Here is a 12,979-nt window from a genome sequence, read left to right as displayed (position 1 = left end):
AGCACTCAGGAGGCTGAGGCAGGAGGATTGTTATAAGTTCAAGACCAGCCTGGACTACAAAGTGAGCTCAAGGCCAGCCTGAGTGAGACTCTGACTCAAAAAGACCAACAAATAAAAGTATTGTGCCCCTTACTTTATATTCCTGTTCAGGAAAATTTCAGTTAGTATATTGTGAAATATAAAAATCAGAATACTGAGGAAAGAAATATATATTTTATATCCTACATAAACAAAGGAAAATATACAAACCATGTGAAAAGTTTTAAATGTAAGTTTTATCCACAACCACATTCATTTAATACTGAAAGGTCTTTTATTTTGTTATATATTTTGCTAAGGACGGTTTCAAAATAGCATTAAAATCTGTTCGTCTTATATAGCAGGACAAGATTTTAAAAAAAAGCTATTCTCCTGAGAATAGATCTAAAATCATCCTTCCAGTCCTTCATTACATTTAATAAGTGTTTATTAGAGTAAAAGTTCTGATGCCATGCAAGGTACAGGCTGAGTATCACTAATCCTAAAATCTGAAATTCAAAATGCTCTGAATGAAATCTGAGACCTTCTGAGTACTGACGCAGCATGCAGAGTCTCAGATTTTGAGGCACTTCAGATTTTGGAATTTTACAGTAAGGCATAATAAACCAATAAAATCTATGCAAACATTCCAAAACCCAAAACACTTACATTCCCAAGCACTTAAGATACTCAACCTAAACAGAGGACACACAGAAATGGGAGACTGGATCCTGTCCTATGGGGGATGAACCTAGTTAAATATTTAACAGGCCAAGATATTTAAATTTTTTAAAATTTTAACATGTCAATTACACTAAACATGAAACAATTTTCTCTAATTCTGAATTTCATTACTATTAAATCTTGGATCTACATAAAAGTGGAAAAAAGTCAGAGAGCAGGTAATAACAGTTAATTCAAATTTTTTATATTCATTATGTGTCATTAATCTATTCTATAATAAATGAATCAATAAAAATTTAACTCATCAACCAACAGATATACTAATGAGAGCAGCAACCTAATAATCTAAGCTGCCAAAACAAAATATAAGAACAAAAAAGAGACAAAACATGAGACCAGGTAATATTTTTTCCCCTCTAGAATCATAAAGTTGAAAGACAACAGACAGGGGCTGGAGATTTAGCTCAGTGGCATAAGCACCTGTCTTGCAAGCAGGTGGTCATGAGTTCGATCCCCGGTACGGAAAAAAAAAAAAAAAAGAAAAGATGAAAAAAAAAGACAACAGATAAAGGGCTTCAAAATTCTATAGAGGAGGGCACGGGAAAGGAAGTAAGGGAAAAGAAAAAATGAGAAAAGAAGGACAAAATTGAAACAGTTTTGCAATAAGCAGGGGAAACAGAAGCAGAATGAGAGGGATAATAAGACAAATCAAGGTGTATTATGTGCAGGTACAAATTCCCTAGAATGAATATAATCATTTTATATACTTAAATTGACCCAATAAACACTTTTTTCAAAACTCTATACATTTAGAAGAATATAAAGTATAAAAATTCAATTTTTGGCAACAGAAATTAATTTTTCAGTTTCAAGATATGGGCCACTTTTTGTCCCATGAAATCTAAATAACTACCCAAACACCAAGTCATTTTTAACATTTGCAAATATTTTGATAAATACTAATTGACACTCACATTTTATATACTCACTACACAGCTAACTTCACCTTACATTTACACCCTTATTTTCACCTTTACCTTAAATCCCTCACTCATAACAGGATTTTTACAAGCACTTGAAAATTCTTACTCCACAGAAGAAGGCAGTATAAATCTATGCAAGCAAATTTTCAAAGCAGGACATCCTAACATCTAAAAGATTTTTACCTGCAGAAGGTATTGGTGGCTTTATCTCTAAAGCAGAGGTGGAAGCAGATGAGTCTGTGTTTATTGAAGCATCATTCACTTTCTGTTGATTCCCAACCTTCTTTGTGAAGACACTATTATTATTGGCCTGTTCAAAATATTAACAATAAATGGTTAAATGAATCTATCCAAGTTGTATTTCCTTCCTTCAGTAAATACATAAAATAATCATAAAAAGAAATTCTCAAAGTCCTAGCTACTATTTTAAAAGCCAACAAAAATGAAAGTTACATACATCGTAATTGATTGATCTAAATGCTGCGAAAGAAAAATACTTTTTATTGTCTTTCACAGAAGTCTCAAACAAACAAACAAAAAAAAAAAAAACTCACAAATTTTCTACCATGAAGTCAAATATACTTAAAAGACCACAAAACAAAATCCGTGCATGTGAGTCACATTTAAGTTGTAATATTTTCTCAAGGACGTCTCCCTACTCTACCACGTACCTTTCTTGCTCTTTTGTCTCCTTTCAGATTTCAAAAAGGGAAGACTAGGAAAATGATACCTGTATCAAATAGTATAAAGCCAACTGTGGTTCCACTTGTACTTCCAGATTTCAAATATGTTTCTTCTATATTTCAAATTCTTTCATATACCAAGCCTTGTATTTAAGTATAATTTAAGGACCCATATTAACACACAAACACACACCCCTCTGCTTTACTACCTATCACTCCTCCACCCTCTAATAAAATACCAAAGAATTTGCTAACATTTTTTAACTCTTCCTCATCTTGTAGATATGCATGGGATGGAAGAACCCACCAATGGCAACTGAGAAAGCAAGGACATGTGAAACTGTAGGGATAAATCTATGGTGAACACCAATGAGAAAAGGTATCTTTGTCACAATGAGATTAAGTAATATGTATCAATTATAACTGACAAAGCTATTCACCAAGAACTTAGAAATGGTCTTTAAAAAGGCTTCGTTTCTTCTTGCTGCTGCCCTTGCTTCCTTTGTTGATTCTCAAATAAAACTCCAGATTTAAAGAAAAAAACTTACCACTATGAGATCAATCATTTGAAATCAAGAGGAAATGATTATATTCAAAAGGTTGATATTCAGCAGATCATAAATCTCATTCATAAACAAAAATGTTAACAAGGGAAATCTGAACTCATCTCTACTTACTGATTGGTCTGCAAGCTTGTTTATCTGTTTTTGGAGCCTCTGGCATTCTTTAAATTTTTCTTTATAGTGATCTGCAGCCATCTGAAGGCGGAGTTTCAGATCTTCGACTTCTCTTCTAAGTTCATGTTCTAGTGTATCAGTCTTTTCCTAAGAAAAACAAATTACTTGCTCTAAGATAAAAATTTGGTACCTCATAATGCAATAATAAAATCTCCATTTCATTTTCACTTTTTTCTGGCTTTTAATTTTTATTAGTTTGGGAGTTTGGGCTACAGAGCCATAGTAACTCCCCTAATAAATGCAGTTTTCTATTCTGAGAGTAAGGTTCATTTTAAAAACTAGAGAAAAATAATTCCCCTCCTGAGGAGTAATTATTACTCCCTTAAACAACCATAATATTTTTATGTAACTCATAAGCTAGAAATTCCAAACCAAGTAATATATACCTGACATCAAAAATAATTAGTAACAGAACTGCTTTTCATTAACCAATTAGGAATTATGCTTACAGAAGTTTTTCTTGAAGATTACATTCATTTCAACAGGAAAGTTACAATGACCAAAAATTGAATGGGATTTTTAAATCCTTTCATCAGGAATCTGGCTTGACTTAATTTTAATATAACTTATTCTTTCATTAGCTTACAATAGTTTTGAATCAATGCAGAAATGCAAAATTAACTTGCTTACCTGATCTTTTTTCACAGCACTTAGTTTAAGTTCTGCCAGTGCATCAGCTAACTGCTTTTTCACTTTCTCATTTTCCAAGCGCGCAGTATGTAAATCTGCCATTGTTTTATCTCGAACGTTCACAGCATCACTAAGCTCTTTAGCCAGAAAGACAACTTCTTGACGAGTTGCCTGAACTTGTTCCTCTGCCTTACGAAGTTGCTCTTTATACAAGAATATATCTTCCTGAAGAAAGACAGTTACATAAATTAAACCAAGTTAAATAAGCAAAAAGATTTTTATACATATTTCAAAAGATCCAAATTTTCAAAGTAAATACAGTATTACATCTCTACTCATAACTTACATGAAGTACGTGTAGTATCTATAAAAAACTGAGGATGTGACTGTGTTGTGGATTCCCCATATAACAATCCTCTACTAGGTACCACACCGTTACTACTTCATACATGATGAAACAGAAGGAAGTCAAGTGACACACCTAGTACTTGAAATCCTGGCTAAGATTCAAGTGAAAGCCTCTGAGACACAGATAAATGATTCCTGGAATCTCTCCAGCTGAAACTACTGATCTTTGTTCTTAATGATTACAATAAAAACAGCACCAAAAAGTGTTTTGTAACACCACAAATGCTGATTAAAAGATGCTTCTTATTTTTTAATCTAAGAAACATAGTAATGAACTATTTAACCTATCATTATTAAAACACAGAATAAGTTTAAAACTTAGTTTTGAAACCAAAATTTTGTTACTTAGATTGTAAAGATGAGGCACTGGGAAAATAAAAATTAGTAACTCTTATCAAACCTAAAATTATTATTAAAAACTGTCATGATAAAGCCATTTCCTTTAATATGAATTAGATATTATGGCCACAATAAATGTAATGTATTCCAAGTTTCCTGTTTTTATCTCTGTACTAAAAAAAATTGTAAAATCAGAAAATGATGCAACCCAATGTTGGCTTTTAAAAATTTAAAAAGAAAAAATGTAAATGATTATTTGTGTGATGCTGAGGTAGATAAAAATCTTTGTAGGCATAACACTAGTAGTTTTAATACTGTCAACTTTTGTCAAATGAGGGCAAAATTATTTGCAATATATACAAAAAAGTATAGTACTATCTGATATAAGCAACTTTTCCAATCAATAAGGAAAAATCTCCACATCAAAAATAGATGAAAAAATATTAAACAAAGGAAATGGTTATTACACATAAAAATGCAACTCTTCAACAATCAAATAAAAGGTTAAAATAAATACCACATACCGTCTTTCAAACTGACAAAGATTAAAAAGTCACATCAATACTTAGGTGGACCTACAGAAACTGGCACTCACAATATGGTTTATCCGAACTATAACTGGCATAATCTTTCTCAGCAAATTTTTTTGAACACTCAATACCTTAAAAGTTCTCTTGGCTTTTGATCTAGCAATTATCTTCATAAGTGTCTAAAATGTCTAATAAGATTAAAATGTATTATTCAAAAATTATAACACACTACTGCCACATAATGAAAGTCATTACAAATGTAGGATCTCATACCCTATTATTAGGAATAAAAATCAACACATTATCTTTTGAAAGGCAATTTAAAAACTGTCAAAAGTTAAATATCCACTGACCTAGGAATTCCACTTGAAGGAATTTATTCTACAGATTTAGACATATGTCTAGATAGCTGTACAAAGATGTTTACTGCAGAATGCATGTCAGAGCTAAAGATAGCTAATAACTAAAGACAATTACATACTACACAGCTGTTACAACAAAAATAAGAAATAATATGTAGTGGTTATCATGAATGAGAAAGATGTATGTATGTATTCATACTAGACATCTAGGCACTCTTAAGTTTTTTTTAAAACATAGCTTTGGAATACTACATATCATATATTCTCATTTGAGTTAAATATATATATATATTCACTGAAGGTTTCTAGAAAAATAAAAAGTCCTACAATGTCATATTCAGGAAAGGAGAACTTTCCTTTTACTTTATATCTTCATGTACTGTTTAAATTGTTTTATAATAATGAACTCACATTGTTTTAATAATCTAAAGAAGTTTTAGCAATTAGTATTTTCCCTAGGTACATAATTACATTTTTTTTTACAAAAATATGATATAGCGGCTGGGGATTTAGCTCAGCAGCATAAGCGCGTGCTTGGTAAGCACGAGGTCATGAGTTCAATCCCCAATACAAGATTTAAACAGCAAAACGATGCTTAGAGATATTTTAACATCTTATTAAGTAATAAATCATCAAATACACTTCTCACATTTGCATTTGCAACCTGCTAGATTAAAAAAACATCCTGGGTCTTAATGAGTATTTCTCAATATCCTATACTTCTAACTTCAGTGTTAAACCACCTACCTCTGAGTATATTTCATAGTAAAACACTGAGAACAACCTACTACTCATCCATAAAAGATAAAGAACAATACAGACATGGTGGCACATGCCTGGAAGCCCAGGACCCTGGAGGCTGAGGAAGGAAGGAAGATTCCTGGGAGTTCAAGGCCTGTCTGGGCTACAAAATGAACTAAGGCCAGCCTGAACTGCATAGTGAGACCTCGTCTCAAAAAGACTAAAAAAAAAAAAAAAAGGTCTTGGATATATAGCTCGACGGCAAAGTGCCCGTTGCCTGGCAAGTTGTGAGTTCAATTCCCAGTACAAAAGACCACAAAAAGAATTAGATAAATCAAAGTAAATCTGCACAATGGAGTATTATACAGACACAGAAAAAATAAGTATTTCTATTAACTGACATGAATGACAATTTATATCGTCCAATAAAAAGAAAGGCAGAAGAGTACAGACAGCTTTCTTTTTTTAAAGAAAGATGCTTTTCTTTTTTTAAAGAAAGATGAAGAGGGCTGCGGATTTTAGCTCAGCGGCATAAGCACCTGCCTTGCAAGTGCGCGATCACGAGTTTGATTCCCGGTACTGATTTAAAAAAAAGAAATGCATGATGCACATGTGCACATAAAATCTTATTTTTAAAAAAGACACACACAAAAATAAACCAAAAAGGAATGAAAATGTTTATGTAAATGCAAGGTACCAAAAAAAAGAAAAATACAGAAGGGATTGTGATGTCTTGAGTAAATTTTTAAAATCATTTTGACTTCTAAAATATGCAACTGCTTTCCACATTCAAAAAATACAATTAAATCAAAAAAGAGAAAAACAAATCTCACTGCATTACAAATTTATAAATACATAAAAAAATTAATTCAAGTAACTTATAAACATGGTGTTCCATGTCCTTAGAGAACTACATTGAAAGAAAAAAAAAGCTCAAAAAAGACCTTAATTTTCTTTAATAGATTTATTGTTGGAAGTAATATTGACATAGTAATTCTGATATCGCTGGTATGTATGTTTAACTGAACAGAACTCATGAACAATGTTTGGAAACAAAACATTCTCATGGTGGGAAAACATAAATACGTAATGCAAAAAAGTGAAGAAGAATCTTAAGACACTGACTAGAAGAGAGATGATGATAACATCATAAAGGCTTAGAAAAAAAAAAAAAAACCCTGGAAATGCAAAGAATGCCCCATTAGAGTGGCAACAGAATCCAGTTCTTTTTGGTTCAGACTTCCATTCCTGGACTGGAGATACAGCTCCGGAATAGAGTGCTTGCCTAGCATGCTCAAGGCCCAAAAGCCAAAACATACAACTGTGCCATAAAGAAAATGTTCAAAGCACTACAGAGACATATCAAAAGCAAGATTTAAAAAGATCCTCGAGCTAAACTGGGGAATGAAAAAGAATAGTCATGATAATATAAAATGAATACACTGAACAAAAAGGCCTACACAGATATCTACTGGTATTTTTAAAGGGGAGGAGCAATAGGAACTTCATTTTAAATTCCTAATAAATATAAAAATGACAATTCATTACTTTGCAACCATTAATATAATAGTTAATGCAGGTGAGGATCATGAATAATATTAAAACCACCAGGTTATCAGTCTATATTGAGAACAGTATAATCAAAAGATCTCAAAGTACTATCCTACAGATTGCTTAACAATCAAAAAGAGGGAAAAAAAGGTATCTCTATAACATGAAAATATAACTTTAAACAAATTACCAAAGTTAACATCATCAAGAATGAAACGACATTATATGACTTTTGATATGGCTGCAATCAACTGTACCTGTTCTTGCCAAAAATGTCCAGCCATTCTGCAATAAGAGACAGGCTGGAGGTTTAGCTCAGTGGCACAAGTGCCTGCCTAGCAAGTGTAAGGCCATGGGTTCAAACCCTGGTAGAAAGAATGAATGAGAGAGAGACAGAGAGACAAACAGAGAGAGACAGACAGAAAGAGAAAGGAAGGAAGCCAGGGAGGGAGGAAGGGAGTGAGGGAAGCCGGGCATGGTGGCTCACGCCTGTAATCCCAGCACTAGGGAGGCTGAGGCAGGAGGATCATTGCGAGCTCGAGACCAGCCTGGGCTACAAAGCGAGCTCAAGGCCTGCCTGAACTGCACAGATACTCTGTCTCAAAAAAAAAAAAAAAAAAAGAAAGAAAGAAAGAAAAGAAAGAAAGGTAGAGGAAGATAAAGGGAGGGAGGAAGGGAGGGAAGAAGGAATTCAAATTATGTTTTCATAAGCCTGCCTTTCTGTTGCATAGCATTCAGCAGCGAATGACATTATTTTTTTATCGTAACTTGTAAAGATCTTCACGAATGTGTGCTTCCATAACAACTTCAGAAATGGCAAGAATGATGGGATAATTGTATTTGATGCGAGAGGAAGTGTTCTGAGGGGGGATTAATGGCAATGCGTCTTTTAATGTAATATTTAAAATTTACACATGCACACATTTTTTATCAGTCTGTATCTGTACCATAAAAGGTATACGAATAATATCCTACATTAAAACAGACTTAAACTCATCAGTTAAATTAATGTTGAATCTGGCCACCACTGAAGCAAAAAAAATTGTTATGTAAGATTACATTTAGAACTGGAATACAGAAAACTTAATACATGAGACTCAATGAATTAATATTATCCTGATCGCTATTAAAGTTTTAGGAGTGATAAGTACATCTTTTAGGGAGAATTACCACAAATCCTGCAACTAACCTTCAAATAGCACAAAAAATAAAGATACAAGAAAGAATGGCAAAATACTTCAGAGTAGTTATTCATTCTCCTGTTCTTCCAACTTTTTTGGCTCAAAATTTTTTCAAAAGAAATAGTGGGAGAATTAAAAATAATAAAAACAATCACTGCACACATTTAACAAAGATTTTTTAAATCTTCAAATATGATTGCAAAAGTACTTACCTTATTTGAAGTTGTAAGCAGGAAAGCCCTTTGCATGTTTTCCTTCTCAGCCAAGCACAACTGAAGTCTACCAATCTCTTCTTTGAAATGAACAATCATGCTTTCTTTGTTTCCATCTAAATTCTTTAAAGTCTGGACCTCTGACACAAGTTTAGTATTTTCTATTTCTGTATTCTTCAAATGCACCTGTAACAGTAGTAGAAAATATCAAGAATATTACTTCTGGTTCCATGACCTAAGTCAGACTACTCAAAATCTTAAATACCATTATTTATCTCTAATTCAAAAATGATCAATGGAGGGCCTAGGAGTCAGATCCAAATTCTGCACACAGGAGAAAAGAGCTTTTCTAAGCCTCCCCACTCCTCACAATTTCTATGTATTTTTTCTGATCTCAAAACATTGCTCCTTTGATTTAATGATTTTAGATTCTCTTTTAAAATGTCAATAGAAGCTGGGTGTGGTGGTGCATTCCTGTAATTCCAGGGGAGACTGAGGCAGGAGATCACTGAGAGAGTTGAGACCAGCCTGGGTTACAAAATGAGCTCAAGGCCAGCCTGGATGCATAGCAAGACCCTGTCCTAAAAAGACCAAAAAAAAAACGTGACCCAATTGTTGCTTTGGGGAAACAAGTTAAAGAATATTCAAACAAAAGGCATAATAACCAAATTCTAGAAAACTAGAAGAAACAACTTAAAAAACATTATCAGAAGTGTCATGATTTATGTTGGTGGTCCCCAGGTCTCATGCATTTGCACTGTGCATTTGTAACTGGTTCATTGTCTAGTGCTTGGATATTGGGGGTGTGAGTGCTACACTGGCCTAGGGATGGAACCAGGATGTAATGTAATGGCAGGAAAAAGGTGTGTCTTGCTCTCTTGCTGGTTTCCTCCACCATGAACTGCGGCCCTGCTATGCTATCCTGCCTTGGAGACAACTGAGTGTGGACTGAAACCTCCAAAAACTGTAAGAAATAAACCTTTCTTTTCCCAACTTTGGTAATCAGGTATTTTGTCTCAGTGATGAGTAAAAAGTAAGTAAGACAAGAAGCAATGCAATCAGTACTTTCAGTTACTCTCATCTGCCTAAAAACTTTTTTAATTGCCCTAACCCCACTGATTTTCCCATGAATTCTGGCTGCTGCTGATTTGCTTGTAACAGATACACAAATCAAATTCAACAACTGGAAACATAAAGAATACAGATACCCGGGATCCACTAGCAAGGGTATCTTGTTTTTGTTAAGAGTACTAGAGAGATACTGTTACTCATTAAGGGTGCACTTCAGTTAGGATGGGGGATTTGTTAGGTATTGAACCCAGGATCTTCCTAATGAGGCTACAATCCCAGTTCTTCCTATTTTGAGTTCATGACAGGGTCTCGCCAAGACCATGATTTGCCCAAGCTGGGCTTGAACTTGTAATCATCTTGCCTTGGCCTTCCATCACCATACTCAGCTTATACTTCATTCTTTATATGTACAGGAAACTTGAAAGGCTAACTTCCATCACAATGATAGACTGTAACTTGTGGTTCTCTGAAGATGTCAGCATCAGCATCTTTCCAGCACCACTTTTTAAACTCCCCAAGTTTTATGCAATCAGCTCATCAACATGTAAAGTGAACCTGACAACTAAGAATGTTCTCATATGGAACTTTCTTCAGGAAATGTTTATTAGCAACTTCAGAAAGTCTCAATTTGCACCCACAACATGATACTCTTAAGCCAACTTTACTGTAGGTATACTTAAAAAAAGAAAAACTTCAAAAGGCGAAGATTCACTAGCAACAAGGACACCTCTGTAAAATGACAACCTCTGAGGATTTCTCTAAAACAGGATCCCATCGATTAAATAAACTATTACCCTCTCCCTAAGGCAAAATGTCTCCTTCTCCTCCTCTTTTTTTTTTCTTTTTTTTTCTTTTTGAGACAGAGTCTCACTGCAGTTTAGGCTGGCCTTAAAATCACTTTGTAGCTCAGGCTGGACTTTTAATTTGCAGCAATCTCCTGGCCTCGGCCTCCCAAGGGCTGGGATTACAGGCATGCTGATGCTTTAAAATATGTTCTTAAAAAGGTAAAAGTGTTTGGTCATGTAAATTCTAATAAACAAATATCTTGTTGTTACTAAACTACGGTAACTTACAGTACCTAAGTATCTAAACTTCCAACTATTTAACTTCCTAAAAACCAACTTTTAAGGCAATATACACCGTGACTTGAGACTTTCTCGGAGCTCCCACCTTCCTGGGGCTGCTCAGGGAAGCTGACTATACGTGAAGAAGACACGCAAGCAGCCCACGGAGAGGCCTTGTACAAGAGCTATAAACGCTGTTGGTGAGTCATCACGAAAGCAAGCCTCCAGGTCAAGCACCCCTAGGAACTAGAACCCACAGCTCAAACTCCTGGCTCACCACCCTAATGAGCGATCTACACAAAACAAAGGTAACCAAGAGAAAGGAAAAGAACACCTTCCTTACCTTATAAAGTTCCTTCTCGTCCTTTTCAGTCTTCAACTGACATTCAAGTTGTTCTCTTTCATACTCTGCCTTTCTGAGTTTGTCCTTTAAACTGAGTCAAGATATAGATAAATCAAACTGAGTCAATGTACAGATAAATCAAAAAAATCTTATTAAAACAAGGTTAAATTATTTTTCAAAAGCATCATAAATACCTGTCTAATTCAGTTTCTTTTTCAATTGCTTTATGTGTCACTGATACAATATCTTCCTCAAGCTGGAGAGCTTTAGACGTAGCATCACTGTATCGCTTCTTAAACTCTTCATTTTCCATTTTTAAATTTTGTGACACTTCAATAAGACCCTTAGAAACAAGGTATGTGAGGAAAGATCAGTAAAGCATCTTTGTCTATTTTCAGCAAACCTCAACGTCTTTGTTTTTCGTGGTACTAAGCTAGAGGGCAGTGAGTCCCATCTCAACCTATTTTTGTGTTTTCACACAAGCTGTTACACTTTTCCTCACATCAGTTCAAACAATCAACTAGGTAAGTTGCACTGCCTGGCTCTTGCCTTTGCCTCCTGAGCAGCTGGAATTACAGGCCTGCACCACCACATCATAATGCTTTGCAGTCTTAACATCTTTTTTATTTATTTTTTTGGGTTACCAGAAATCGAATTTGGAGCTTGCCAGGCAGGCACTGCACTGCTGACTATATCTCAGCTTCTAGTCTTATAATCTTAATCTAAACATTTGTCCCTCCAAAATATATAAGCCAAGACTATAAACTACACTGAAAACTGTTTGCATACACTTATATTTTTTATGCTATACTACATATCTATAAATCTATTTCTGTACCTTTATCTATATTTATGTATTTCCCTGCCCCACAAACTTTCCATGCACCGTGTCTGTCAATTTCACTAATGTCTCTAGTAGTGACAGGCAACAAAATGAGACAAGAAATTTTAAAAACTTAGTCACTTTTGCCTGGCATTTGACACTAGTAAGGTTAACACCTACTGCTGGTATACATCACTAAGTGCTATCAAAGCATTACAATAAATGTATAAAGCGATGTTGTAATGTCTTGCCAGTGTATCTTGGAAGCTTAAACAAATACTCAAACACAATAATAGAATAGAATTAAAATAAAATATTCTGCTTTCAAACAGATAATTTAAAAGCTTAAAAGAACTTTTTTTTCCCAAGTATAGGGGACTGTACCCAAGCCTTCTGCACTGAGCCACATGTCAAGCCCTTTTTATTCTGTGAGATTGCCAGTCCGTACTTAAACTCAAGATCTTTCTGCCTCGGCATGCCACACTGCTTGGATTACGGGTGTGCACCACCAGGCTTAGACTTCAAACTGTTTTATTAGATCAGTTCAAAAAACACAGTGATAAGAATTACATTAAACTCTTCGCTAACCCTCTGTTACACTGTCTCTTCTAGCTGGCTT

At 34.4% G+C, this 12,979-nt stretch overlaps 1 protein-coding gene across 6 annotated transcripts in view; it reads right to left on the bottom strand.

The window, feature by feature from the left end:
- The window catches only part of Tax1bp1 (Tax1 binding protein 1), an 84,863-nt gene that overhangs the window by 17,520 nt on the left and 54,364 nt on the right, over positions 1-12,979 (bottom strand). For all 6 annotated transcript variants that reach the window (XM_063239910.1, XM_063239905.1, XM_063239919.1 and 3 more), the window contains exons 6-11: positions 11,732-11,880; positions 11,538-11,628; positions 9,060-9,245; positions 3,736-3,960; positions 3,046-3,192; positions 1,869-1,995 (exon numbers count right to left, since the gene is read on the bottom strand). In XM_063239910.1, coding sequence (XP_063095980.1) covers positions 1,869-1,995; positions 3,046-3,192; positions 3,736-3,960; positions 9,060-9,245; positions 11,538-11,628; positions 11,732-11,880 — 925 coding nt within the window. The remainder of the gene's footprint in view (positions 1-1,868; positions 1,996-3,045; positions 3,193-3,735; positions 3,961-9,059; positions 9,246-11,537; positions 11,629-11,731; positions 11,881-12,979) is intronic.

Source organism: Cavia porcellus, unplaced genomic scaffold (genome assembly GCF_034190915.1).
Source record: "Cavia porcellus strain 051 isolate PalLab524CR breed Dunkin Hartley unplaced genomic scaffold, mCavPor4.1 scaffold_2, whole genome shotgun sequence".
NCBI classification, from domain to species: Eukaryota; Metazoa; Chordata; class Mammalia; order Rodentia; family Caviidae; genus Cavia; species Cavia porcellus.
The sequence above is the reverse complement of the archived record's forward strand: the minus strand, read 5'-3'. Positions and strand labels throughout refer to the sequence as shown.